At 31.3% G+C, this 25,495-nt stretch overlaps 1 protein-coding gene across 3 annotated transcripts; it reads left to right on the forward strand.

Annotated features, from left to right (window-relative positions):
* Nucleotides 1–22,940, forward strand: LOC134686698 (PC3-like endoprotease variant B). 3 transcript variants are annotated; one of them, XM_063546381.1, is made up of 13 exons: nt 1–232; nt 6,360–6,534; nt 8,291–8,392; nt 9,244–9,447; nt 10,084–10,230; nt 10,912–10,988; nt 13,731–13,819; nt 15,717–15,889; nt 16,451–16,687; nt 17,011–17,111; nt 17,470–17,688; nt 19,566–19,901; nt 20,295–22,940. In XM_063546381.1, exons 2-13 carry the CDS (start codon nt 6,361–6,363, stop codon nt 21,040–21,042), a joined length of 2,607 nt encoding a protein of 868 aa, XP_063402451.1. In that variant the 5' UTR covers nt 1–232; nt 6,360; the 3' UTR covers nt 21,043–22,940. The 3 variants fall into 3 exon arrangements, with proteins under 3 accessions (XP_063402451.1, XP_063402450.1, XP_063402452.1); XM_063546380.1 differs by lacking the exon at nt 1–232 and adding an exon at nt 1,653–1,823; XM_063546382.1 differs by lacking the exon at nt 1–232 and adding an exon at nt 4,649–4,749.
* The last annotated feature ends 2,555 nt before the right edge of the window (nt 22,941–25,495 follow it).

Here is a 25,495-nt window from a genome sequence, read left to right on the forward strand (position 1 = left end):
GTTTAAATCAATACTTTCCCGCGGTTATTTCAGCCTCACCTGAGATTTTGGTTTACCTGTCAACAAATTTAAACACACGATTTTCAATTGAACCATAATAATACTTTTAAATGTAATATACCCTTAAGACGAACTGACGTCAGAGGAAACAACCAGAAATAGATTATAAGTAGATAAATAGAAATTATACAAAAGAGAATCATGTTTTTGATCGTTTTTGTGACATATTTTGGTAGGTAATAAACTAAGTTTTTTTAGTGTATAATAGAATTGAATTTTGTGACGCAAACCTTTCCATTCATTTCGTAGGAGTGAAAGGTTAAATCAAAAGATGATCTTAGAATTGCATGTATTGACTAGATTTAGATAAATAGTTAGTTACTGAACACTTTTTGTCATTATTTGTTTTAAGAATTTATAATATATATTGTGAATTCAATTATTCAAGGTCATTTTAATGTTCAAAATACAATGTTTCAGAGGTTGATGCCATGTAAACATGAGGGGGAGGTAGGAGGGGTCCTAATCCCGGAATCACAGGCTTAAAAACACAAAATCCTGTTAAATAAAGTTAAATCCTAGATCCCAAAATTTGAAAAAAAGAATTCCCAGACACCAAAGGTGTAAATCCTGAAATCCTGAGCTTAAAAACACCCAATCCCGGAGTCCTGAAAAAGGTCCTTTCCCCCCTCAAACATGCTAATAATATAACATGCAAAATTTAAAACACTAGGCAAATCTTGGAAATATCTTTATGACATGTATGTTACATTTTAAAAGAAGAAAAACAGTTGTGGTCTGATGTCTTTCAACTATGTGATTTAAAGAAAAACAACCATTTACTAGTATTCCAATAAATTTCTCATAGTATGATTAAACAAAATGTGAATAATGGGAGATTTAATAATAAGCTAGGGAATGTATACATGTGTTCCCTTGACCCCCCCCTTTCCTGTTGATGATCAAGCAAAGACCTACACAAATGGGGTTCTTAAGGATGTCTTGCCCAAATTATTATGACTTACAATTCCGCTCTGTACTGATAACCTATTACTAACTTACAAACTCCTGCAATTTACATTTTGCGCATTTTGGTGGCTAAAAATTCATGTGTACTATTAGTGGCAGATCCAGAAATTTTCATAAGACATGTAAGAGGGGGGCTGGGGCAATGACTCACTAAGAGATGTTGTATGGGACATTTTTCCTATAATCATTGAAATTGAATTCCATGTCAATGTTTACACTACATAAAACTTGCACAAGCAATATCACTTTAAAAAATGAAATAAAAAAAAATGTTATAAAAATATATTTTGCATTTAATTTTCTTACAGACATGAAAAATGAAATTTAGTTCCAATTATAATTTTTATTTTCTCACTGAACATGTATTGGGATAATCAGATAATATCTCTTCCTGAGGCTTTTGTCCTTCAGATTTTGAATAAAGAATAAATTGTTACACGTCATTCAAACTTTAATTGTATAAATATATTGAAATCTTAAAGTTGTTATTGCTTTGGATATACATTTTGTGGATAAATACATGTAAACCATAATGATGAATTCTCCAATAACGTTTTATCATTTAAAAATTAAGGGTATATTTGTAGGTAAAATCATTGAAGTGTGTCACACAGGTAAAAGAGAATTCGATGAACTTGAAAGATTTAAATCTATTCACTGTGAAATTAAATAACAAGAGAATCGTCGTATTTTTATACCTCTAAATTCTGCCATATTGCCACATAAACAGATACTAGAAATTGGATTATAAATATAAGGGAATCATTTGAAGCAGGAAAAAGGAATTAAGTTTGGTAAGTGTTTCATTTGTTTAATTTAAAGCATACAAGAAAAATGTGTTTTAATTTTGTAAATGGTTAAATCTCTTAAATGTCCATGTACGTGTACATGGTTTTTGATCTCTGAAAGTGTACATGTGGAAAGAATTCCTTCTTAACCCCTCTTTTTGACAGAAATTGTGGAAAACGCATACGCATTGATAAAGGGGGTCCTGCCATATTTGGTTTGCATCACCTGGATGCAAAACTAAAAGCCTTGAGAAAATCAGAGACATGAAATTTTAGGAAGATTTCTTTCCTACTATATTTTATGAATTGTAGACCAGTTATGCCATTAGTTTCAAATGAAAATATACTATTATTATGAAGGTTTACAATAAATGGTTGATATTCATTTAGGTTATTACAAATTTTACGATGCAAATAAAAAGTGAAAATTTAAATAAGTTGATACATTGTTCATGAGGTTGTTAGTTGTTATTCAAACATATTTTTTTTAAGGATAAATATTAAAATCCAGTTTTTGATTTCATTTTTTCATTCTTTACTATCTTTAAAAAAAAATTTGAGGCAGCATGATGTTTCAAGATTTTACAGAATTTTCGATCTTAAGTGCAAGTTTCTGATCAAATATATGGTATCTTTAAACAATAAATGTCATTTTAGTATAGAAAATTTGTTTATTCTTTGAAGAATTCAGACAAACAAGAAATAGTAAAGTTGATGCTAAAAAAAAATTCATGATCATTGAGAATATAAGAGATATTTACTTAAAAAGAAACTTCTTAAAGTCAAGTCATTAAAATATCATATCTTCCCTAACATGGTTCATATTTTACTTTTTCATTAACATGATAAGAAAATTTTCGAGGACTAGTTGATACTATCAGAGACAAATATACACATATATGTATATATGTCTCTGATACTATCTAAAGTTTTATGTCTTTTTTTATAAAATAAAGCTGTAACATATTATTCAGAAAGCTTTATGCTGTTAAGTGTCTTGTGTCAATATCTATAAATATTTAAATTTTGGTAGATAGATTTTTATTAGGGATGGCAACGAGTACTCGAGTACTCGGGTACTCGATCGAAAGGCCGAGTACTCGAGTACAGTTTTAGTACTCGGATTCTCGTTTGCCTGTTACACATCTTGAGATATTTTTCTTCACATTTTCACTCACTCTAGTTCCGTTGAAATATCGCCTTCGTAGTACTAAATTAAATCAATTAACAACATAAATATGCTTATCCGGATGATACTTTTTGTTAAAGTAGAACCAGCAACAAACTTTCCTTCCAAGAAAATGTTTTCATGTGCACTAATTGTAACAAAATATTAAAAGTCAAACAGTCTTTCGTTTGAAATTGTTAAACACAGCATATTTCTAAACAAGACCATAATCAAAGTGACATGCGGCGAACCCTACGTAACTGATTGGGGAAATTCTAACGGTGTTTGTACACGGAATAACACTTTGAATTCATGGATTAATAGTTGGGTCATTATTAACCGTAAAAAAACTTACCTTTGTTGTTAATCAAGGCTTCTATGTAAAAGTGATTGGTATGCGCCAATGAGATGTACATTTAAATTAATTAATTAATTTAATTACTCTGTATTTGAAACTTAACTAATTGTTTGATTTACATTTTAAAGATAGGCAAAAGTACGAGATCGACAATCCAACCAAAAATCGAAAACAAACTGCTCATTGTTGCAGGTCGTACGGTGACCTATAGTTGCTGTGACATTCTTGTCTCTTGTGAAGAGTTGTTATACTGCATCTTTTTTTATATTTACAACATCATTGCTAAAAGAAGAAAATCAGACAAACGATAGTGCAAAAACAAAAATTAAAAAGTCTTAGCAACACAAAAGAGCACAAGTTATTTGAAGTCCAATATTGTTGTTTACAAATTAGTGGACAAGTCGTATCATAAAAAAATGCCTACTCCTCAAGAACAGATGACACATATATTGTCTACTTTGTCGGATTTTGTATGCAAATATTTTCGATTTTATTTAAATTTGGTTAATGAACATGTACACAAACAATAGTTGTTATTATGATTTTTATTTGATAAATGACGGCCGGTAAACCATTGTTTTGTTGACACAAAGATTACAGAAGATCAAGCTATGTTTGTTGTACGTTTGTCGTTTGTTAATATGTTCATGAAAACACTGCATCCCACCTTAAATCTAAAGTTTTCAATAGACGTTTAAGATTCATCCGAGTACTCGCAAGTACTCGAGTATCATGACCAAGTATCCGAGTATCAAATTTAAGATATTTTGACATCCCTAATTTTTATTATGAAATCAAGAAAAACGCTATGTATTCAACATGTTCAATATGAATAATTGTATACACTGTAATACAAACAAAAAAAGAGGAAAAAATCCTTTCATTTTGTTTTTGATGCAATAAAAAAGCACATATATTTATTTCATTGTTAGAACACAACCAATGGAATAAGATATAATCATAAGAACAAGGGCAACTTTAAAAATAAAGATAAAAGTTTAGATCAGGGAAACTTTTTCGTGAGGTTGCTAGGGATATGGATAACTTACTACATCAGTAAAATTGCCTTAACTATTCTCTGACTTCCTACTAAATAATTAAATACATGTATGTATAAATTCAGGTACATGTAATTGTTGTTTGTTTACTTTGTTGAAATTTATGTTAATTGGTCTCTTAGTTCATTACTAAGTTTGGCATGTACCTTTGAGTGTTAATTTACCTAATTAAATTGAAATTAACAAATAACAAAATTTAACATGTCAATAATTAGGATACCTGTTACAGCCATTACACAAAAGAAAATTTAAACATATTGTTGATTCTTCAATTCATGTTTGTATAGCTTAGGACATTTAATCTGAAAATGATATCTGTGTATCCTTAAAGTTTGAAAAAATATTTAGGTATGATATATAAGATGTTGATTAAAAATTTTGTAAAACGCAAAAAAGCTAGGGAATGATACAACTCTCCACCAGAGACAGCAAATGACTAATATGACATTGTATGATAGCAAAGGATATTTAATCTGAAAATGATGTCTGTGTATAATTCTTAAAGTTTAATTTGAAAGAATATTTAGGTATGATATAAGATGTTCATTTAAACTTTGTACAACCCAAAAGTTCATTTTATCTTTATTCAGCTAAGAAAGAATTGGGAATGATATTTATAAAATCTTCATATATATATACATACGTATATATTTATAATAAGTAATCAGATTAAAAGAAACGTCATCAGCAGGTTTTCATGACATAAGAAAAATATATATAAATATGTATGTAAAATCTTACACTGATGTCTTTGAATATAATTTATGTTGTACATGTCATGAAAACCTGTTGAGGATGTTTCTTTTAATCTGAATAACTATATTTAACCATGTTATATTTGCATATGAAACTTTAAGTCATGCATGTGTAACATTTGACCTTAGGTCAATAATTTCTTTTTCAGCATGTTCAATTTTTTTTTTTTTTTTTTTGCTGTTTGCTGTTTTATTTTTCATATGCTGTATTTGTATACTATACATGTTTGTGCCAAGAGCATTAAAAATACAAAAAAATTAAGCATTTAATCCTTTAAAAAAGACTAAAAATGCAAAGGCATTTACTTTGACAAAGGTTTACTTTTACAAATTGTGACTTGGATGGAGAGTTGTTTCATTGGCATACCACATCTTCCTATATCTAAAGACACAAGGAATAGGTTTAATGTGGCAACCTGCTTTATTATTATACCCCCGCTTTAAAAAGGGGGGTATACTGTTTTACCTCTGTCTGTCCCATGAAACTTTTGTCACATTTTTCTCAGGAACTACAATACAAGGATTTCTGAAATTTGGTTTCATGGTTTATCTAAGTCAGCTATACGGTGTGATGCGTTTTCAGATTGATCACTTGACAACTTCCTGTTTACCGAACACTTGTACGATTTTACACATGATAGCCAAGTTGAAAATTTTCGTCACATTTTTCTCAGGAACTACAATACATGGATTTCTGAAATTTTGTTTCAGGATTTATATAAGTCAGCTATACCGTGTGATGCGTTTTCAGATTGATCACTTGACAACTTCCTGTTTACCGAACACTTGCATATTTTTACACTATTAATATTATCCACTTGCGGCGGGGGTATCATCAGTGAGCAGTAGCTCGCAGTTTACTTGTTCCTATTGTAGACCTCAGGCTGTTATGCGTTTTAGGTGGGTTTTTTTTGTGTATTGAATTGCTGTTTCTGGCATTCAGAAATCATGGATAATGAGCTTTTAATATTTTGAACACATGTATAAGAAATGTTTTAAATGGTAAATTGTACTTTCTTAGCAGTAATTTAAACTGCAATTGAAGAATTTATGAAAAATCATAAATATGCACTTAACTCAAGAAGGGAATGAGCTTAAATTTGGGAAAGTGTTATAGGATTATCATTAAAAAAAATAGATGTGGTATGAATAATAATACTTGATTCCAAATGTAGATAAACATTTACTTTTGTTTGTTTTCAGCATGCTGATTATGAGAAGGTTGATTGTGCTGTTTGCAGCATGTCTATGTTTACTGAACGCCCTCCCACTCAATGCTGATGATGGACATTACGTAAACCAGTTCCTTGTTGAACTACACAAGAGATCCACATTAGACGATCTGCTAGCGGATCATGGATTTGAAGTTGAAGAAGATGTAATAGAAGTTTTATTTAATATTGATTTATATGATAGATGTTGGATGGATTCATTACAAGAATGAAATAACTTAAACTCACAATTTTTCCCAAAACACATTTCTACAATGCTGTAATGCTATTTAATTTAATAGTTTTGAAAAAAAATGCTATAAGGTTAATCGTCTAATGATATATTTTGATAGGAGAATATTTGTTTCTCATCCTATATATTGCCTTGTTAGCACTACTTGGCTATTTATATAAGTAACGTTTGAAAGGTTAATATCATAGCAATGTTTTGAAGAGTCTGAAATTATAAAAAAAGAAAAGCAGGGTTAATCAACTTTTTTCTGTAAATTATGTGGAACTAGTTCATTGCATATGATGAAACTGCTCCCACCCTGCATTTCTAACTGGCTGATATTAATGAAATTTTATATCAAATAGTTGATATCAAATAGTTGATATCAAAAATGTCTAAGACTTCTAGACAAGTTAAATTATTAGTCCTATTCATATATTTTTAAGAGAGTGATGTCCCTTGGAAATTTATATTATTTGTTAAATTGCATTCTTGTGACTTTCAGGCATTGTCAGGGCAAGTATTTATGTAAAAGTTTCTTTTTAAATATGAAGTTATTTCCCTTGGACATCCTACATGTAACTCGAGAAGCCGTGTATGTATCTTCCTTGGAATAAGTACACACAGGCACTTGTCTCAGAATTTTTTTTTCCTATATACCTTATTATAACACAAGGTACTTAACTTGCATTTTAGAAAATTGTTGGGTGGTGACGAAGTTCCGTTATATGCCGCTTTATAGGCTGTTAATCCCACTAAAGCTTGTTTTATCGTAAATTTAAATTGATTTATCTTTACAATGGTGTATAACATGCCTACATTTATTGTCGGAATCATCCGTAGCAATCCTACCAAAGTATGTCAATCGTTATAATTTTGCAAACCGCTGAAGAATTGGCAATAAACGCGTCATGCTCCTTGTATATCTCGGTTTCCGATTGGTCAATTCTATGGGAAAGTCTAAATGATGCTCGGAGTTATCTGATCTTGTTTCATTTCATACGTAAAGTCAAGAGAGAGTCTGAAAGACATTGACGTCATGGGAAAATTTGTAACTTATTAGACATACCACAAACAACACTTGTTAGATTTTTTTAACGGTATATCATACAATTTTACTAACTGTATGTAAGTTCTATTCATACGAAAACTAACAGGTTTTTTAAAACGATTTTTATAATAAATCATTTACTGCGGCCGTTTATTGCCAATTCTTCAGCGGTTTGCAAAATTATTACGATTGACATACTTTTGAAGGATTGCTACGGATGATTCCGACAACAAATGTAGGCATGTTATACACCATTGTATAGATAAATCAATTTAGGCTTACGATATAACAAGCTTTAGTGGGGTTGACAGCCTATAAAGCGGCATATAACGGAACTTCGTCACCACCTAACATTTTTCTAAAATGCAAGTTAAGTACCTTGTGTTATAATAAGGTATATAGGAATTTTTTTTCTGAGACAAGTGCCTGTGTAAGTATACACATTAAAAAAAAAATGAAAAACGTTGAATATTAAAAAATGTTAAAATGATATATTCGATTCTTGCTTTTGTCACAGTAATTTAACTATTTTCAACATTTGAAGAAATGCAAAGATTAAGAAAATATGCTAGTGAATTTTAAAAGTGATGCCATAATTCTTCATATGAGATATATCATGAAATGATTTCCTGTTTTACAGTTGCCATCGCTGGGGTTTGTAGTTTTACGTCACAAAGAAGTCAGCCATAGATCTAAAAGAAGTGCTGTTGATCATGTAAACAAACTCAGGACAGATTATAGGGTAAGGTTACAGACAACAGATTGAGCATAGTGAGGTACATGTATAGATAAACAAAATAATGTTTTTGATTGTGCCCTTACAACCTCATGCATGACTGTGAATCCATAATTATTTCGTTGTTAGTTAATTTTCATGAATAAATTGTTCAACAAATTAGAATCTATTGAAAATACATTTTCAGTACCCACATAAAAGTTGGCCATGAAAAAAACCCACTTTATTTTAAAGTTGAATAATGGCTTCTTTTTTTCAACATTTGGTTTAAACATCAATTTGAAGGACTGCATGTAATGATTATTCAATATCAAAAAGTAAGAGTGATACATTTTGCAAATGCCATATTAGTATATATAAGAAGATGTGATATGAGTGCCAATAAGAGAACTCTCTGTCCAAGTCACAATTTGTAAAAGTAAACCATAATTGGTCTAAGGACGGCCTTAAATACGGAGCGTTGGCTCACACAAAACATCAATCTATCAAAAGGGCCCCAAGATTGACAAGTGTAAAACCATTTAAACAGGATAACCATGCATCTTTCCTATATAAATAACGAGAAACAAGAAACACTTACAATCCACATCAACAACAACCACTGAACATCAGGTTCCTGACTTAAGACGTCTGGCGTACTAAATTCTAATCTTGGTACCCTTGATAACTATTAAGACTTTGTTAAAAATTGTCTTTTGATTAAATAGAGGTATGTGAATTAACAGATACCACTTTCTGTATGCAGATTTTCCTAAAATTATTTTATACCTTTCATTTTTGTCCTTTCTTGAAAAATTGCAATAATTTCTGAATTTGCATTATTATTTCATTGTTACATAATAAGACATTATTTACAGGTGAAATTAGCAGAGCAGCAAAAAGAACTGACAAGAGTTAAAAGGGATATAATCCATGACAAACAAGTAGAACTGCCATTTAAACATATCACAGATAACTCTATCTACTACCGATCGGAACCATCAAGGCTCATTCGTAAAGATGGAATTCCTAATCCAGAGATCAAATTTAATGATCCTTTTTATAAAGATCAATGGTATTGTGTAAGTATTGATACATTTTGAGATATTTATTTTGATGCCACAGCGAAGGGGGAATTAATTTGTGTTATCCTTGTCTGTCCGTTTGTTGTGTGCTCTAACTTTAGTTTGTCTCAACCAAATGTTTTGAAACTTATACACAATGCTTATTTCCAGAAAACTCAGATTATGTTTGAATTTGGGTGGAGTCACTATTACCTTTCTAGAGTTATGTCCCTTTATAAAGAAATATGTAAGCTGAGTATCAACTGTGTACCATGGACACATTCTCCATTTATTTCTATGCATCCATTCGTTCCTTCATCCATCCATTCATACTGGTTGTCCCGCTTCAGGTTTAAGTTTATGGTCAAGGTAGTTGTTTATGAAGTTTAAGTCCAGTTAACTTTTAACACATGTTTCCTTTGGTATGATATTTGTAATTTTAATGCCAAATTAGAGTTTTGACACCAATTTCAAGGTCCACTGAACTTAGAAAATGATTGTGTGTACATCTGGGTTATCCGCGTACTATAGACACATTCTTGTTTCTGTACATCATCTCAATCTTTCTGCAGTTAACATTTTCATCTCTGTGAGTAATCGTGTTGTTATATATGCATATATATAAGTTTAAATCCAAGCTATTTCTTTTTTTAGCACAATGATGGTCAGACAGGTGGAGAAGTAGACGTAGATTTAAACGTTGTACTGTCATGGAAGAATGGCTACACTGGTGTAAATATTACTATCTGTATCCTTGACGACGGGATAGACCATACACATCCTGATATCAAAGATAATTATGTAAGTTTTCAGCTGTTGTAGGGTAAAGATGCATTGATGCAATCAGAACCCTTATGTGGTGTGTTTGGTTTTTATCATTTTTCAAATTTCAATACTTAATCACTAATAAACAAAGCATGGTGCATTGAGCTCAACATTCTATTTATGGACATTTAAAAGAAAGTTGTCCATGATATATATATGCTCAGATATTCAAGTTATGAACTGTTGTCTATGTAATATGTAATCATACTTTTCAAGAAAATTATATAAACTGTGCATGGTGCATGACTCAAGTAGCTGATTTAGGAGAAGAGGGATGTAAAAGTGATATTTGAAATTGGAGTTATCTTCCTTTGTTAATATTTGTAATTGAAACCTCCATAACAAAATATTGCCCTTCAATGCAGTGTTTAATATTAAGTTCCTACTGCAAATTGAATGCAATTTTTTCCACTTAGTTCTCACAAGCACTTTAATTGTTGCTTTTAATATAAAACAAGATGGTGTCCATTACTATAAAATAGAAATTGTAAAAATTTCAATCATGGGGCATTAACTTGAAATACAATTAGTTCATGCTTATAATTGAAATTACACATTGACTACATATATATCCTTGTATAGATTTAATCATCATATCATTGCAAGTAGATTTGCATAACTTTCCAAATTCTTAAATTTATTGTTTTATATCTACAGAGGCCCGATCTGAGTGCTGATATGAATGACAAAAGTGACAATGACCCAATGCCTGATGTCTCTAACAGTGATAACAGGTATACAGTTTAATATGTATTTGTCGCTCTTAAAATAAGGGGTTAATCAACATCTAAAGATGTTATAAAATTACCCTAATAGATAAATGTATATATATAGAAAAAGAGATGTGTTGTATGGTTGCCAATAAGACAACTAAACACTGACTTTCAAATGAAGTGAATGGGTGCAATTACTTTGGATTCATTAATATTCGTTGGATCCCAATTTTTGAGTGAACAGGGGAACCACAAAGTTAAATGTTCAACCAATTACAAATTTTCTAAAGGAATGTAAGCCAACTTTGCCAAAACCATGAAAATCAGTACCCACAAAAATAAATGAATCCACAGTATAGGAAAATGCAAGGGCTTCAACCCATACTGTATAGAAAACTAAACTAACAATTATAATGAAACATTTTGCGTAAAATAAATATAACTGACTTGAACCAACAGCAGTCGTAATCGGTATCAGGACTTCCATATTTTCTCACTATCTGTTTCCAGTAAAATTGATAAATATTACAAAATCATCTCACACACCTGAAACTTAGATGATGTTGGGATTTTTTTTTAGCTGAAATGTAATTAAATTTCAGGTATTATATGGAAATTAGTCTTTATGCTCTTAAACATGTTAATAAAACAATTGTATTACATTGTTTATTTTATTAATGCTACATAGGAAATCTAAGGTAATATAATTGAGTCTAAGCTCAAAGAAATAACATTTGTTGCATGTAAATGGGCATGTTATATATGTCTTCATATTGTTTGTCTTCATTTTATTTGATCATATGGAAATTGTTTTGTTTTTATCTTATTAATTGTTTGTTTGTTTGTCTGTGGTTTGTCTATAAATTTTTGTTTGCTTCCTGGAATGATCTAGCTGATGAATTTTTCGTGTTTAATTGGTGTGTTGAATTTGTTTTTGTCATATTTTTTGTTTGTTTTTTTTTAATTCCTTTAGCTTGGAATTAACTTGCATGATACTTTTTTCAAAAGAATTATTATAAGAGGGTGGTAAAGGGGGGTACTGAACACGGAAACACGTGAAATAAAAATCACAAAAACGTAGCACGAAAAAAAAAAAAAGTACCAGCAGTTATTACTCAGCCGTTCTTGGAGATCATGTAGAAATTTTTAATGGACATAAAGACCTTGTGGTCACCTTGTAGCGTATGCTACTTGCATCTGATTTGAAAAAAATATTATTATGATGGACATTATTACATGTATATACAATAGAAAGTAGAATGGCACAATATACATTAATTTCTATTATATTAAACACGTTTCAAAAGGTACTATAACTCACTGACTTTGAGTTAGTTCCGTGAATTTTCTTTTTAATCAAATGCGGAACAATGCAAGAACGAGAAATTAAGAGCACCGACACGAAACACGGAAAATAAATAAGGGGAAATACGAAGCACGCACATCGTACCAAACACGAGAAAACGAGAAATAAAACACCAAAACACGAAAACACGTTAAATAAAAAGGCCGTAAACATTGCATGAAAATAACCCTTTACCACCCTCTTATAAATCCTTTCCTTTTCAATTTTAATGTTGTAATACCAATTACCAGCAAAAATAAGATTTTTTTTTAAGAATTGAGGTAAAATAATTGCTGTTAGTGGAGATATTCAAAGCCATACATGGTTATACCATTTCTTAACCATTTGGTGAATTTTCACATAAAATCAAACATTATTCAAACTAAGTCTGTAATCCTTTTTCCAACATGGCTATTTCTAGATGTTTAATCCAGTCATTATTTAGCCATACTAACCAGTTATTTATACCTTTGTCTATGTTCTGGTTTGTTTAAGGAATGAAATTAATATTTTTCTGTCTATGAAGAAATAACATACAAAATTTGTTGCACACTGAATAATGCGTGTAGCAGATTATTTAACAGTGTGCACCAAATTTTTTATGTCAGTTCGAAAAGACAGAAAAAATATTACAGTCATTTCTTATAATTTATTTCTAAATTCCATTTTAAACCGTAGAAAACCATGAAAAAGTGTTGATGACGTCATGGTCACATGACTAAATTATGTATATGGGCTATAACAAAATAATGTCAGCCAATCAGAAGATGTGTTACATCCAAAATTAAATTAAATAAGGATAAAATCACATGAGAGATTTTGTTAACAAATGCTCACATCCATCTGTACTGATACAGGCTCCAAATGTCCTCCTTAATATGCTCATGGTGGTGCTCCTTATAAAGGAGGCTCATACAGAGACAAGATGGCCCAAGACCACAATTAATGACCCTTCTTTTCGTTGTTCATGAATATAGTTCCCTTTAGTTATAGTGTATTTCTTCTTAATTTTTTTTCTTTCCCTTTCTCATTCATTTCTTAGCTTTTCTGGGGTGGAAATGAAAGAAGAGAGCTGAAATAAACTTTTGGATGTTTTATTTTAACTGATTTCAATAAGGAAAGAGTGATTAGGCCAGGTGCAAAAAGGTTATATTTACACTTTTCGGAACATCTCTTGACTTGCCTATAGGGGTAGGGATGTGTATTGGCCAAATTTGTATGATGTAATGATGCAATTTTTCTGAAAATTGCATATATCTTTGGACTTGTACTGTACATTACACACACAAAAAAATAGACAAAAAGAACAATTAAAATTTTTTAAATGCGACAAAACGTTATAAAGAAATGATATAGAAATTAATTGTGGTCTCGGGCCAGATGGGTTTTTTTGCTCAATTTCAATTTTTGTTCTTTAGCCATGGAACAAGATGTGCTGGAGAAATAGTGGGTGCCGCAAATAACAATAACTGTGGAGTTGGTATAGCATATGGTGCAGGCATTGGAGGTAAGGATATTTATCATTAGGCAACTTATCATATTTTGTGTAAAATGCAAGATAAAAGGAAAACATATGAACTGAGGCAAAACAAATCTTTTGTCAGAAATTGTATATATGGCTAATTTTAAAGTATTTGGGAAATAGGCATAGGTGTGGAAAATCAAAACAAGATCCAAAGAATTTCCTCTTTTACAGTATTCCAGTTCTTCAACAGTTTATTTGATATTTTAGGTATCCTAGATCATATATTAGTATACCGTATAAATCGTTAAATAAGCCGCAGGTTTTTTTCTCTGTCTTTGTCCCTGCGTGTTATATTCGGGTGCGTGTTATGTAAGTATTATTTTCTGTTTTCAGGACGACGGTGAAAAAAAAAATATCTGGATTTGTTTTCTGGAAACAGTCAGATTGTCAAGTGCTTGCAGTGACTTGATAAATTGTTAATGTTGCATATTTTGTTATGAATAAATAAATATATTAACTAAATCGTTTGTTTTTATTTCATTCAATCATTGTTGGTTTACAGGAAGTCGATAACCATGTGTTAGTGTTCATTTCGTAAACAAAGAAAGATAACTGTGTCCATACAGGATATTAATTGTGTATTTATCATAAATATGTAGTTGTTAGTTGATTTAATGTGTTTTAATATAAAATTTTCTAATGAAATGATAAAGAAAGTGATTGTGTGTCTTGCCAATATTACAAGTTTCTTTAAATGACGATGGTGATGCATGTGCTTAAATCGACACTTTAAAGTGCTTCATAAACAAAGAGAGATAATCGTGTTTGAGAAGAGGTACCAAACAGGATAAAATACTGAAGGGTAACTGTTTGTCGTTTTATTGTGTTTCAAAACGAAATATCTTTACGAAATATTATTGTATGTTTAACTAAAAAAAAAGAATACTAATTTTTATAATTTAATCTGTCAAAACATTTATTTATTGCCGTCTTATTTTAATCCCCCTTGTCATTGCTCATAACAATTCATTTAAAAATAGACAATGACTTGCAAAAAGTAAATTGTTTTGTTTGTTGTATTCATCCAAATTAAAATTGAAAAATGTTTGTTACGTTCAGAACTTCAACTTTTATTTTATAGACAACAATAAAGTTCTTAAGATTGATTTAATTATAAAAAAATCTGACTTTTGGGTGAACAGTTTTCACACGTGGGTACAGGTAAGTAGGTCATAATCAAGGTAAACAATGGCAGTTTTATGGCTTGGGTGACCTTTCATGCATACATTTTTAAGATTAATTTAAATCCTTAATGCCAATTCAAACAATAAACAAGCAATCAATACCATACTAATTTTAATCAAAACAACAAGGTTCAATGGACACCCAAGCTGTCAACACATGGCCATTGTTGACAAAAAACATCAAACGAAACTGGCATAATTAAAACAATGAGAAAAGTATAATTATTTTATTACGATTTTTTATTTTAATATGACACAAATAAATATATTCAAAAATACTCTCAACTTTCTCACCAATCTGAAAATAGAAATGAAACAAATTACGGTGTGAGTTACAAAAGGAGAAAATATTCATGACACTATCAGGTCAGTAGAATAAATATACGTTTTCTTCAGTGTGCGCTTAATATTCAGGTGCGTTTTATGTAAGGACAAAAACAATCTTCCCCCCTAAAAACGGCCGTGCGGCTTATAAAACGATGCGCTTTAAATTCGAAAATATACGGTATATGATATTGTAGGTAACCAATATCGTCATTTGTATATTTGATCCTAGATTACCATTTGTATATTTGATATTTTAGGTATCCTAGATTACCATCGATATATTTGATATTTTAGGTATCCTAGTTTACCATCTGTATATTTGATATTTTAGGTATCCTAGTTTACCATTGGTATATTTCATATTTTAGGTATTAGGATATTGGACGGACCTATCACAGATGTTTTAGAAGGGAAAGCCTTGGAGTTCAAAAGACAACATATTGATATATACAGTGCTTCATGGGGTCCAAGGGATAATGGGGCTACAACAGAGGCACCAGGAGCTGCAACAATAAGAGCAATAGAAAAGGGTGTAAGGGAGGTAAGTCAAATAGACAAAAGTGTAAGGGAGGTAATTCAATAGAAAAAAGTGTAAGGGAGGTAGGTCAATGGAAAACGATTTCAGGGGAGGAAAGGGGTGGCAAAAAGGAGAGAGTGCATTCTATAGGCAATACACAAAATAATTCAAATTTCAGACAAAGAAAAGCTTCATGTAAAACTTTCTTCTGTTGTATATATGCCATATTAATAATCAGACAACTCCTAAATCAAAGGATCTGTTCAAAATATTACTCAATCCAACAGAAGTTTTGCTTTTGACAAAAGCAACTGCTGTTCTTTGCCTGACAGTCACAGTGAATTGTCTTCAACATCAAACAAACCCTCACATCATACCAAGTTCAAGATGATCCATAAATTTTTTATCAGAATTATTTGATGATTGTCTCCAAGGTGTACTAAATTACATTTAGAATTCACAGACATTAAGAGGCTAAAAAACATAACAAAGTCCCATTAGACTCCATCAAAAGGCATGACAAAAAATTAATAATGTTTCAAATTTCCATTTGGATAAATTATGATTTTACATATAATGTTGTAGGGTCGTGGAGGAAAAGGTAACATATTTGTATGGGCGTCTGGTAACGGTGGCGGTAACGATGACGATTGTAACTGTGACGGGTATGTAGGGATGCCAGAAACTATATCTATAGGGAGTATTACTGATAGAGGTGGAACTCCATACTTTATGGAGAAATGTCCTTCAACTTTTGCCGTTGTGCCTAGCGGAGGAGAGGAACACATTGGAGAAGACGGGAGCAGAACTAAAATCAGAGTTGTAAGTTTATTGGCTTGAATATTTTTATATTAAGAACTTACGTAGTCAACATATTCTACCATATTTTTGGCTTTCAATCAATTCTCTCAAAGTTATATGTATTATTTCATAGCAGCTTTTCATAAAAGCTTGTGCTAATTTAATTCCTAATGTTGTTCATCAATGCTATTAAGTAAGTCTTGTCACAATTAATGCTTTAATCACTTGATCCAATGAACCATAGGTGGGGGTGAATACACAAAAGTGAGATTTGTGGAATAGTTCCTCTGAGAATCCTCGTTTAGATTCCAAAATTTGAATAAAGGTATTTTTTTTCATTTAAGGTAACAACAGACATTGGAGGGGGATGTATAGAAAACTTTGAAGGAACGTCAGCTGCTGCACCACTTGCTGCCGGAGCATTAGCCCTGGTACTGGAAGCCAAGTAAGTCAAATATATATACTCATTTCCTAGGTACTAAACTGCTGGGTCTATTTATTTTTGTTAAGGCAAGTAAAATCAGTATTTCTCAAGACTAATAGGGATAATGTATTTGCATTTATTTCATGGATTCATTATTGTACATAGGATACCAACTTTTGTAAACCATGAATTCAAATGTTCATTGAAGTATAGATTGTCTTGTAATTGCTGGTAAAACCATTCTCAAAAATTGGTACCCACTTAAAATATAGTATACACAAAAAAATTGTATTAAAACCTTGATAGAAACTTGTTGCATGATATTTGTAAAGCTTACTTAACAACAAAACACATGCATAGTAATACTATATCATTTTAGTAATGATTTGACATGGCGGGATGTTCAACACATTATTGCCAAGGGAAGTAGAATTCCCTCAGTAACAGACGACTGGGAGGTCAATGGTGCTGGCTATCATCGTAGTCACAGCTTTGGATTTGGTGTGATGGACGTATCTTTGATGGTTCAGATGGCTATTGGATGGAAGAATGTACCAGAGGCTGGCAAATGTAATTCATCAGACCATGTGGTCAACAAGTAGGTGTTGTAAATTTAGCAATCTTTTTGGTCCCCTAGACCCCTACTGATGAAGTCGAAAGGGGACTTATGGTTAGCTTTCTGTGTCGATCCATCTATCTTTCAGTTCATGCTTGGAGATATTGATTTGATATACCGTAGATACTCGCCTATTAGTCGATCCGACTATAAGTCGGATGCCCTTTTCAGCTCCAAATTCTGAGGATTTAGTCTTGACCCCCGTATAAGTCGGACGAAATTGGGACATTTTTTTGCAGCTGACAGTGACTGAACGCCGGTAAAACCAATGCAAATACAGGAATTATATTCATTTTCTGCATGAATGTTTGTTTGAATTAAATTTAGTTGATGTTGATAATTTATATAGCTTTTAATAATAAAGATGTATTTATTCCTGTTGTTTTGTTCACTGTTTGATTACAGATTAGCCATGTGTTGTTTACGTAATGCATCAATGATTTTGTAGGCTATGACTAACAACCTATTGTTTGAGAAAAGCGAACATAAACCAATATGAACCTAAAAAAAATTAAAGTCAATCAATATTTTTCCCAGCTCACATAACTCAGTGTTAAAGAATCATGTAGACTTCATAGTTCTTTTTATATTGTGATGATTAAGGATTAAAAAAAATTAAGTGAAGCTAATCAACTTTTTATTAAAATAACTCCCAACTCATTAGTGTCATCTGTTCACCAATCACTGATATTTTTCACACCTTTAGTGAATACAACTCTTTGTCTCTTAATTAGGGGTTATCAATGGATTATATTGGCTTGCCAATTAATTTTGTAATCTTTGTGTTTACTTTACCTGAGACATTTTAATAAATAATATTTTGATCTTAGGAATGACTATCAAAATTATTTTTTATTATTGTATGATTTATAAGTATTGAATTGATATCATAATATCACAACAATGACACAATAACTCCGCTGAATACATCCTTTTACATAGTTGGTACATTGTAATCTCGTTTACATTTTTTGGTTCTTGGCTCTTTCTTTTGGGTTTATGCACAAACCATTTGACCATGAAAATCAATACACAAACCGGAAATAGTCGGCAATTCAACACAAATTGTCAGAAAAAGGTTAACAGAGAACAAATAAAACACATAGACAGTATTGTAGTCATTTATTTTCGCCAAAAACTTTCAATTTAGGGATTTATGTAGGTTTGGTAATCACCAACGTAGTTTTGACCAGGAAATTCACTCCTGACCACTTTTCTCGAGCTTGGATTTTTCCTCTGGTCGCTAGATCTCGCTTATAAGTCGGTACCCCTCTCTGGGTTCTGAATTTTACTCCCAAACTTCCGACTTATAAGCGAGTATCTACGGTAAGGTGAATAGTTTTATCATGACAAGTTAGGGATCAAGATTGAATTTTATTCTGGTCTGATGATTTCGTTTAGATTCATGGTCTTTGGATATAGAAAATTCACACATATAATTTGATTTTCGGCACATTTTTGTCATGCTTCATGATGATGATTTGAAATTTGTTCTATAGTTTACAAATTGACAATTTATAGATCAAGTAAGAATTTTGTTTCAGTTGAATGCATTATAAATCAGACTATGTATTACCTTGTAATACGTACTTTCAAAATGTTTGTTAAAATACAGTCCCATCTGCTTGCAAGGATATGACAATGCTCTGTTTTACTTTTTATCTTATAGGATCTACAGGTGTTTTCATAGTAATATATCACCTTTAAAAATTTGTAAGCTGATTTATTATAATTAGCCAAACAGAAAGAGTGTTGTTTAGGAAAACAGCATTAATGATTTCAGCACATTATGAAAATATTGACAGAAACGCCATAACTATTATAAATACTTATTCATGCTCAAACTATTATATTTCTAGAGATGTGCCTGCAGATGGATGTATCGTAGAGCATGTTGATATGTCTTTTTGTCAGGACAACCACAACACACATATTGAACATTTAGAACACACCATGTTATGGGTTGACATTGAATCAGGGAGACGTGGGGATGTCAGCATCACCTTGACCTCACCGTTTGGTACCGTATCACAGATGTTGTCAACCAGGAAGGAAGATAACAGCGGTGATGGACTCAATTTCCGATTGATGACGCTCAATAATTGGGGAGAAAATATTGTCGGAGAAAAACTATGGAAAATAGAAGTCTGCGACAATGGGAAAGAAAGTGCTAACAATAATATGAAGTTAAATAGGTAAGTTATAAAAATTTTAAATTTATAATTGCACCAGATTGATATTGGAATATTATACTGCGAGTCTATATTGAATGTAGATAGATGTAAGAAGAATTGGTATGAGGGCCAATGGGACAACTCTCCATCCAAGTAACAATTTGTAATTAAGTAAACCAATATCGGTCAAAATACGGCCTTCAACATAGAGCCTTAGCTATAAACTCCCCCCAAAATGACTAGTGTAAAACAATACAATGTGAAAAACCAATGGTTTTATCTATACATCTATAGAAAACGAGAAATGTTGGTAACCAAGTAAATGAATGAATCCATCGTATATTGAATTAGCTGTAGATAAAAACAAAATTGTAAATAAGATTAAAATTTTCCTGTTAAACAATCTATTTATAGCTATTCTTTGATTGCTTTGGGAACATCAGACAGTCCAAACAAACGTAGCACAGATTCATTTGAACCAAGCAAAGCAGCAGTGGCAGAAATGAAAGAATTAGAACTCAAAAGAGGAAAACGTTTAGATATGAAAAGACACACAGAAGGGTTCCAGAAGAATACTGACAAAAACACTGAAAAGAAAGATGTAAAGAATGAAAAAAAGGAAGAAGAACAGAAATATTTGAAGGACGTTATTCATGACATGTCTTCTTATCTACAGGAGAAAGGCTTTGATGAAAACCATGTCATTGATATTTTGAATCATGGGATGTCATACAGTTCAAAGGTCAGAAAAGATCAACAGAACAGCAGACGAGGACTAAGTCGGAGAACATTTGGGGAGGAAGACATTGATCATGATAAATTCATTGACGGAATGTCAAAAGCTGTTAACAATATCTTTGATGAACGAGAAAAAGAAAGAAGAGAGCTGGCTGTGAGGGAAAAACTAGCTGCAAGAGCAAAAGAAAGAAGAGAAAAGGTTGAGGAGAAAAAGAAGGAACAAGCTGAACAAGAGAAAGAGAAGAGAGAGGAAATAGCTGAAAAAGAAAGAGAAATACAGGAACAAGAAAAGCGAGAGAAAGAAACACGAGAAGAATTTGCTGAGAGATACTTGGATGAGTTCTTAGAGAAGCCTGGAGATGCAACGGTTGATATTGAAGAGGTTATCCGGGATCTTAGAAAAATTCTTCAAAATAGGAAATAGATACACTGATGAATACTTTAATACTCAATTTCAACAAAATTAAGGGTAAAGGGTTTTATTATTATCACTTTAAATTATGTTTAATGGGTCTTATATCTGTATGGAAGTAATATTGAAACTAAGTGATTCTTTCTTTACTGTTGTGACAATTTAAATATTACCAATACTCTCAGATTCTATACATGAAGACTCTAAATGCTGCGTCTTTCTTCTGTTTCAGATCTTTTAAAAGATTTTACTCATATTTTGTTCCTATTTCTAATTATTTTGATATTTGATCATTTTTAAACTACAGCAAAACAGGGGAGATAATTCATGATTGTTTTTCATCAAACTAAAATTGAATATTGAGAAAAGAATAATATCTTTCATTATCTGCTCCATTATAATTATCTTTTGAATATATAAGAAGGATCTCAGAATTCCAAAATATTTATGTGAAAAGGATATATTTTTGTCATGTTGTGGCAAAACAACTTCTATGGTTGTGAAAAAAGTCAGAATTTTTTTTTGAACTTTGCACTCATTTCTTTAAAGGTTGTACAGTTTTTGATCACAACTAAGTGTCAAACTATAATTTCATTAAAACATTATTGAAACATTAAAAAACATTGCCATTGTATCGTATGTCTTACAAAACTTCAGATAGAATTGTACAGGTTCTTATCACTCATGAGAACTTTTAAGTCTTATTTTTTAAATGAATATACTATTTTTGAACTCTCACAAGCCTGTATTTGTTTAAATGTTCAGGTCATAACAGCCCTTTCTTTGAGAATATGCTGTATGATTTTTAAACATTCACAAGTCAAAAAGGAGTTATGCAAATTTACATCAATCATAATGCCAAACTCCTTTTGTTGATTATTGAAGACTCAAAAGTCTAATCTAAATTTTCATATCAACAAATTTTAATACATATTTATGATTTTTTTCTTAGATGCAATCATAAAATGTTTGAATGAAATTTCTATATCAATCCTGAAAAAGAAATGAGATATTTGCATGATTATGAGAATTCTGTTATGGAAAAAATCAAAATGATCTTTTGTCTGTAAAATTCTAAAAATTATATAATACCAGGAGGCAAATAGTATTGTTAAAGTTAGTAATTTAACATTTTGAACTTAAATTGAAAGAAGTCTTGCTTGAATATATTTTCTATATTTTTTTATATTGCTAGAAATATACAAAACCATTGTTGTGAAACATTATCTTTGCTATTTATTGTGCAATTTGTTATTTGAACCAAAAACAAATGACTGTCCATTCCACTGGCAGTCATTACTGAACCATTATGACTGTTCACAACTTCACAGGATTGGGCTTTCCTCAACTGTCTTAGTCTTTCTCAAGATTTTTAAGATTTTATTTAAACACTCAACATTTATCTAGTCTTAGTTGCAGACCCTACTTTATGAGCATTGATTCACATACCACATTTTTTGACAGTTCCAAAAAATTACCTTTGATAAATTAGTCATTAATAGTTGTGAACAGTCGTTATGCAACTTAAAAGGACTGCCACTTGAATGAACAGTCATTTTCTAGTTCAAAGTATCTTATATTATGAAATCCCTCTTTGAAGTTATTTGTTGTTACAGGTAGATCTGCAATATTTTATTACTGTTTTTGTAATATTTTATATTTTTGATTTATATATGAAATCCACCTATGTTACTTTAAAAACTTTTTTATATATTTGATTAACAGATTTACACCATTTGTACATTTGAAATCCATCTGAGTTACCATAAAATTATTTTATATGTTTGTTAAGATATTTAAGTAATAACTAGCCAATCAAATTATAGAGCAGGAGTCTGCATGAAAATGCATCTTTTAGCAAGTTTATGTACAAATCTCTTTTTGTATGAAAATAAAAACTATTTCTTGAATTTGAATTTGTAATGTTTATTTGAAGAGCTTGTTCATTAGCTTAACCACAGGCAGAAGCTTCTATTATACATTCTGGATTGCCCATGCTACTCACTAAATCTACAATTCAAGGAAAAAAATACCAGAATACAACCAAACATGCATATTCTCCTACAGAACATTTAGTTGGGCATCTGCTATTTCAAATTTTGATCTGGGTGATTGTTGTTGTTCTCTGTACCTAAATTATAGTCTATTCCACTTTTTACAATATCAGTAAGGAACACAAGCACATATCTTCCTTTGAAGACTTACACATGTTTTAAAGTACTAAATAATTACAAGATACCAATGCAAATCTAATGCACCATGTTTGCCCTTCAAAACAAATAATAACAAGATACCAATGCAAATCTGATGCACCATGTTTGCCCTTCAAAACAAATACTCAACCAACATTATATGAAATTCATCAATGTCAAAAGTTTGATTAACAAAAAAACAGTTATGGTATTAAAATGTTGTCCATCCTTCACGATTATTTTTAGGTCTGTAATATTCAAACCTTTGCTGAAAAGTTCAATGATGATACAGCTTGTGATCACTAGAGAACCTGACAAAAGTATTTCAAGAAAATCTTCTTTCAAGATCAAGTTCACATCAAAATGTTTAATTCTTATATTATATGTTTTCTATGGTTTCTTTTTTTTATGCCCCATTTATGGGCATTACGTTTTCTGTTCTTTGCATCTGTTTGTCCGTCTGTTTTGCTTCAGGTTAAAGTTTATGGTCGAGGTAGTTTTTGATGGGGTGAAGTCCAATCAACTTGAAAACTTAGTACACATTTTCCTAATTATGATATGATCTTTCTAACTTTAATGCCAAATTAGAGATTTTACCCCATTTCCACAGTCCACTGAACATAGAAAATGATAGTGCAGATGGGGCATCCGTGTTACATTCTTGTTTAATTTCTAAGAAAAAAAAATGAAAAATTTGTGAATGTTCATAGCATAATAGTGGATTATTAAATAATGATGATAAGGCAAATGGATAAAGAGGGTGTGTTAAATAACACCCAACATTTTGCCATGCAAACCTACGAAACTTACTATACATAAGGACAAGTACATAGGTCACCAACATTGATCACGAAAATTTACCTAAACTGAAGTCACAATAGAAATAGTAGTCCGAAATTGACAGTGCTGAAACAAAACACAAAAAACTGTGATAAGCACAAACAAGATACATATATACTACCAATAACATTCTGAATAACTGAAGAAGCCATTAAATGAAGACACATTTGTCTTACAGGACAGAAACATTTTTTTGTACAGAAGCAGTATTTTATGATGTATGTCACAACAGACATATAATACAATTGTAATATATGTCTCTGGTCACAATAAAAGGCCCTGCATGTGTCTTTTAGTCTATATATTATCCCAATTTATATGGGCATTATGTTTTTCTGTCTGTAAGCTTCAGGTTATAGTTTTTGGTTGAGGTAGTTTTTGATGAAGTTGAAGACCGATTAACTTGAAACTTAGTACACATGTTCCCTTTGATATGATCTTACTCATTTTTTTACGAGTGGGACATCTGTGTTCTAGTTGCACATTCTTGGAATGTTTTTGTTGAGCCTGCGCAAACCTCGACATGTGTTCCCGGGTGTGCCGTTAACAAGCTTCTTGACAGCTTTATTTTATGAAGGTAGAAGATCTGGATACTTCATACTTTGTATAAAGATGCCTTATGTTATGAAGTTTCTGTCAGTCATTTGTCCTTGACCTCGTTTTCATGGTTCAGTAACTAGATTAAAAAAGTAAAAAAAAACTATATTGAGTATTTTCTTACCTTGCATGGTCCTCATGTCCGTCAGAAAGCCGTTTTCATTTTATATCAGCGACCTCATTTCGTGGATAAGTGAACAAGGTTATTAGATATACATGTAGGATCATGTAGGAAGTTGGTGTATGAGTGCCAATGAGACAACTCCATCCAAGTAACAATTTATAAAAGTAAACCATTATAGGTCAAGGTACGGCCTTCACCACGGAGCCTTGTTTCACATCGAACAGCAAGATATTAAGAAGCCCCAAAAACCAACGGTTTAATATATATAAAAACGAGAAACACTTATGAACAACAAAAACAGACGACAACTACTAAACATCAGATTCCTGATTTAGGACAGATGCAAACAATTACAGTGGGATTAATAAGTTTTGATCAAGTCCACATATCAGATACTACAAGCTATTCTATGTCTACTATATTTGGTGGATGAAATGATTGTAAAGTGTTCATGTCCAGCTGCCAGGTGTTATCTGACCATGACCTAATTTTTACTGTTCATTGCCCAATGTTGAGTTTTTGTGTTTTGGTCTGTTATTCATAAACTATAAGCAATATGGCAACTATATTTGTTGAATGGAAGTATTGTAAAGTGTATATAGATATGATAAGGTTTGGTAGGAGTGTCAATGTTATTATTCTCCATCCAAGTCACAAGTTGTAAAAGAACAACTATTATAGGTCAAACTAATGTTTTATACATGGAGCCTTG

Source organism: Mytilus trossulus, chromosome 10 (genome assembly GCF_036588685.1).
Source record: "Mytilus trossulus isolate FHL-02 chromosome 10, PNRI_Mtr1.1.1.hap1, whole genome shotgun sequence".
NCBI lineage: Eukaryota > Metazoa > Mollusca > Bivalvia > Mytilida > Mytilidae > Mytilus > Mytilus trossulus.

Excerpts from the sequence above, each read along its gene's own strand:
- LOC134686698 (XM_063546381.1), top strand. The coding sequence starts at position 6,361 with ATGCTGATTATGAGAAGGTTGATTGTGCTGTTTGCAGCATGTCTATGT. Across the intron at positions 10,989-13,730 it reads GTCTCTAACAGTGATAACAG|CCATGGAACAAGATGTGCTG; the intron begins GTATACAGTTTA and ends TTTGTTCTTTAG. Across the intron at positions 17,689-19,565 it reads TCAGACCATGTGGTCAACAA|AGATGTGCCTGCAGATGGAT; the intron begins GTAGGTGTTGTA and ends TTATATTTCTAG.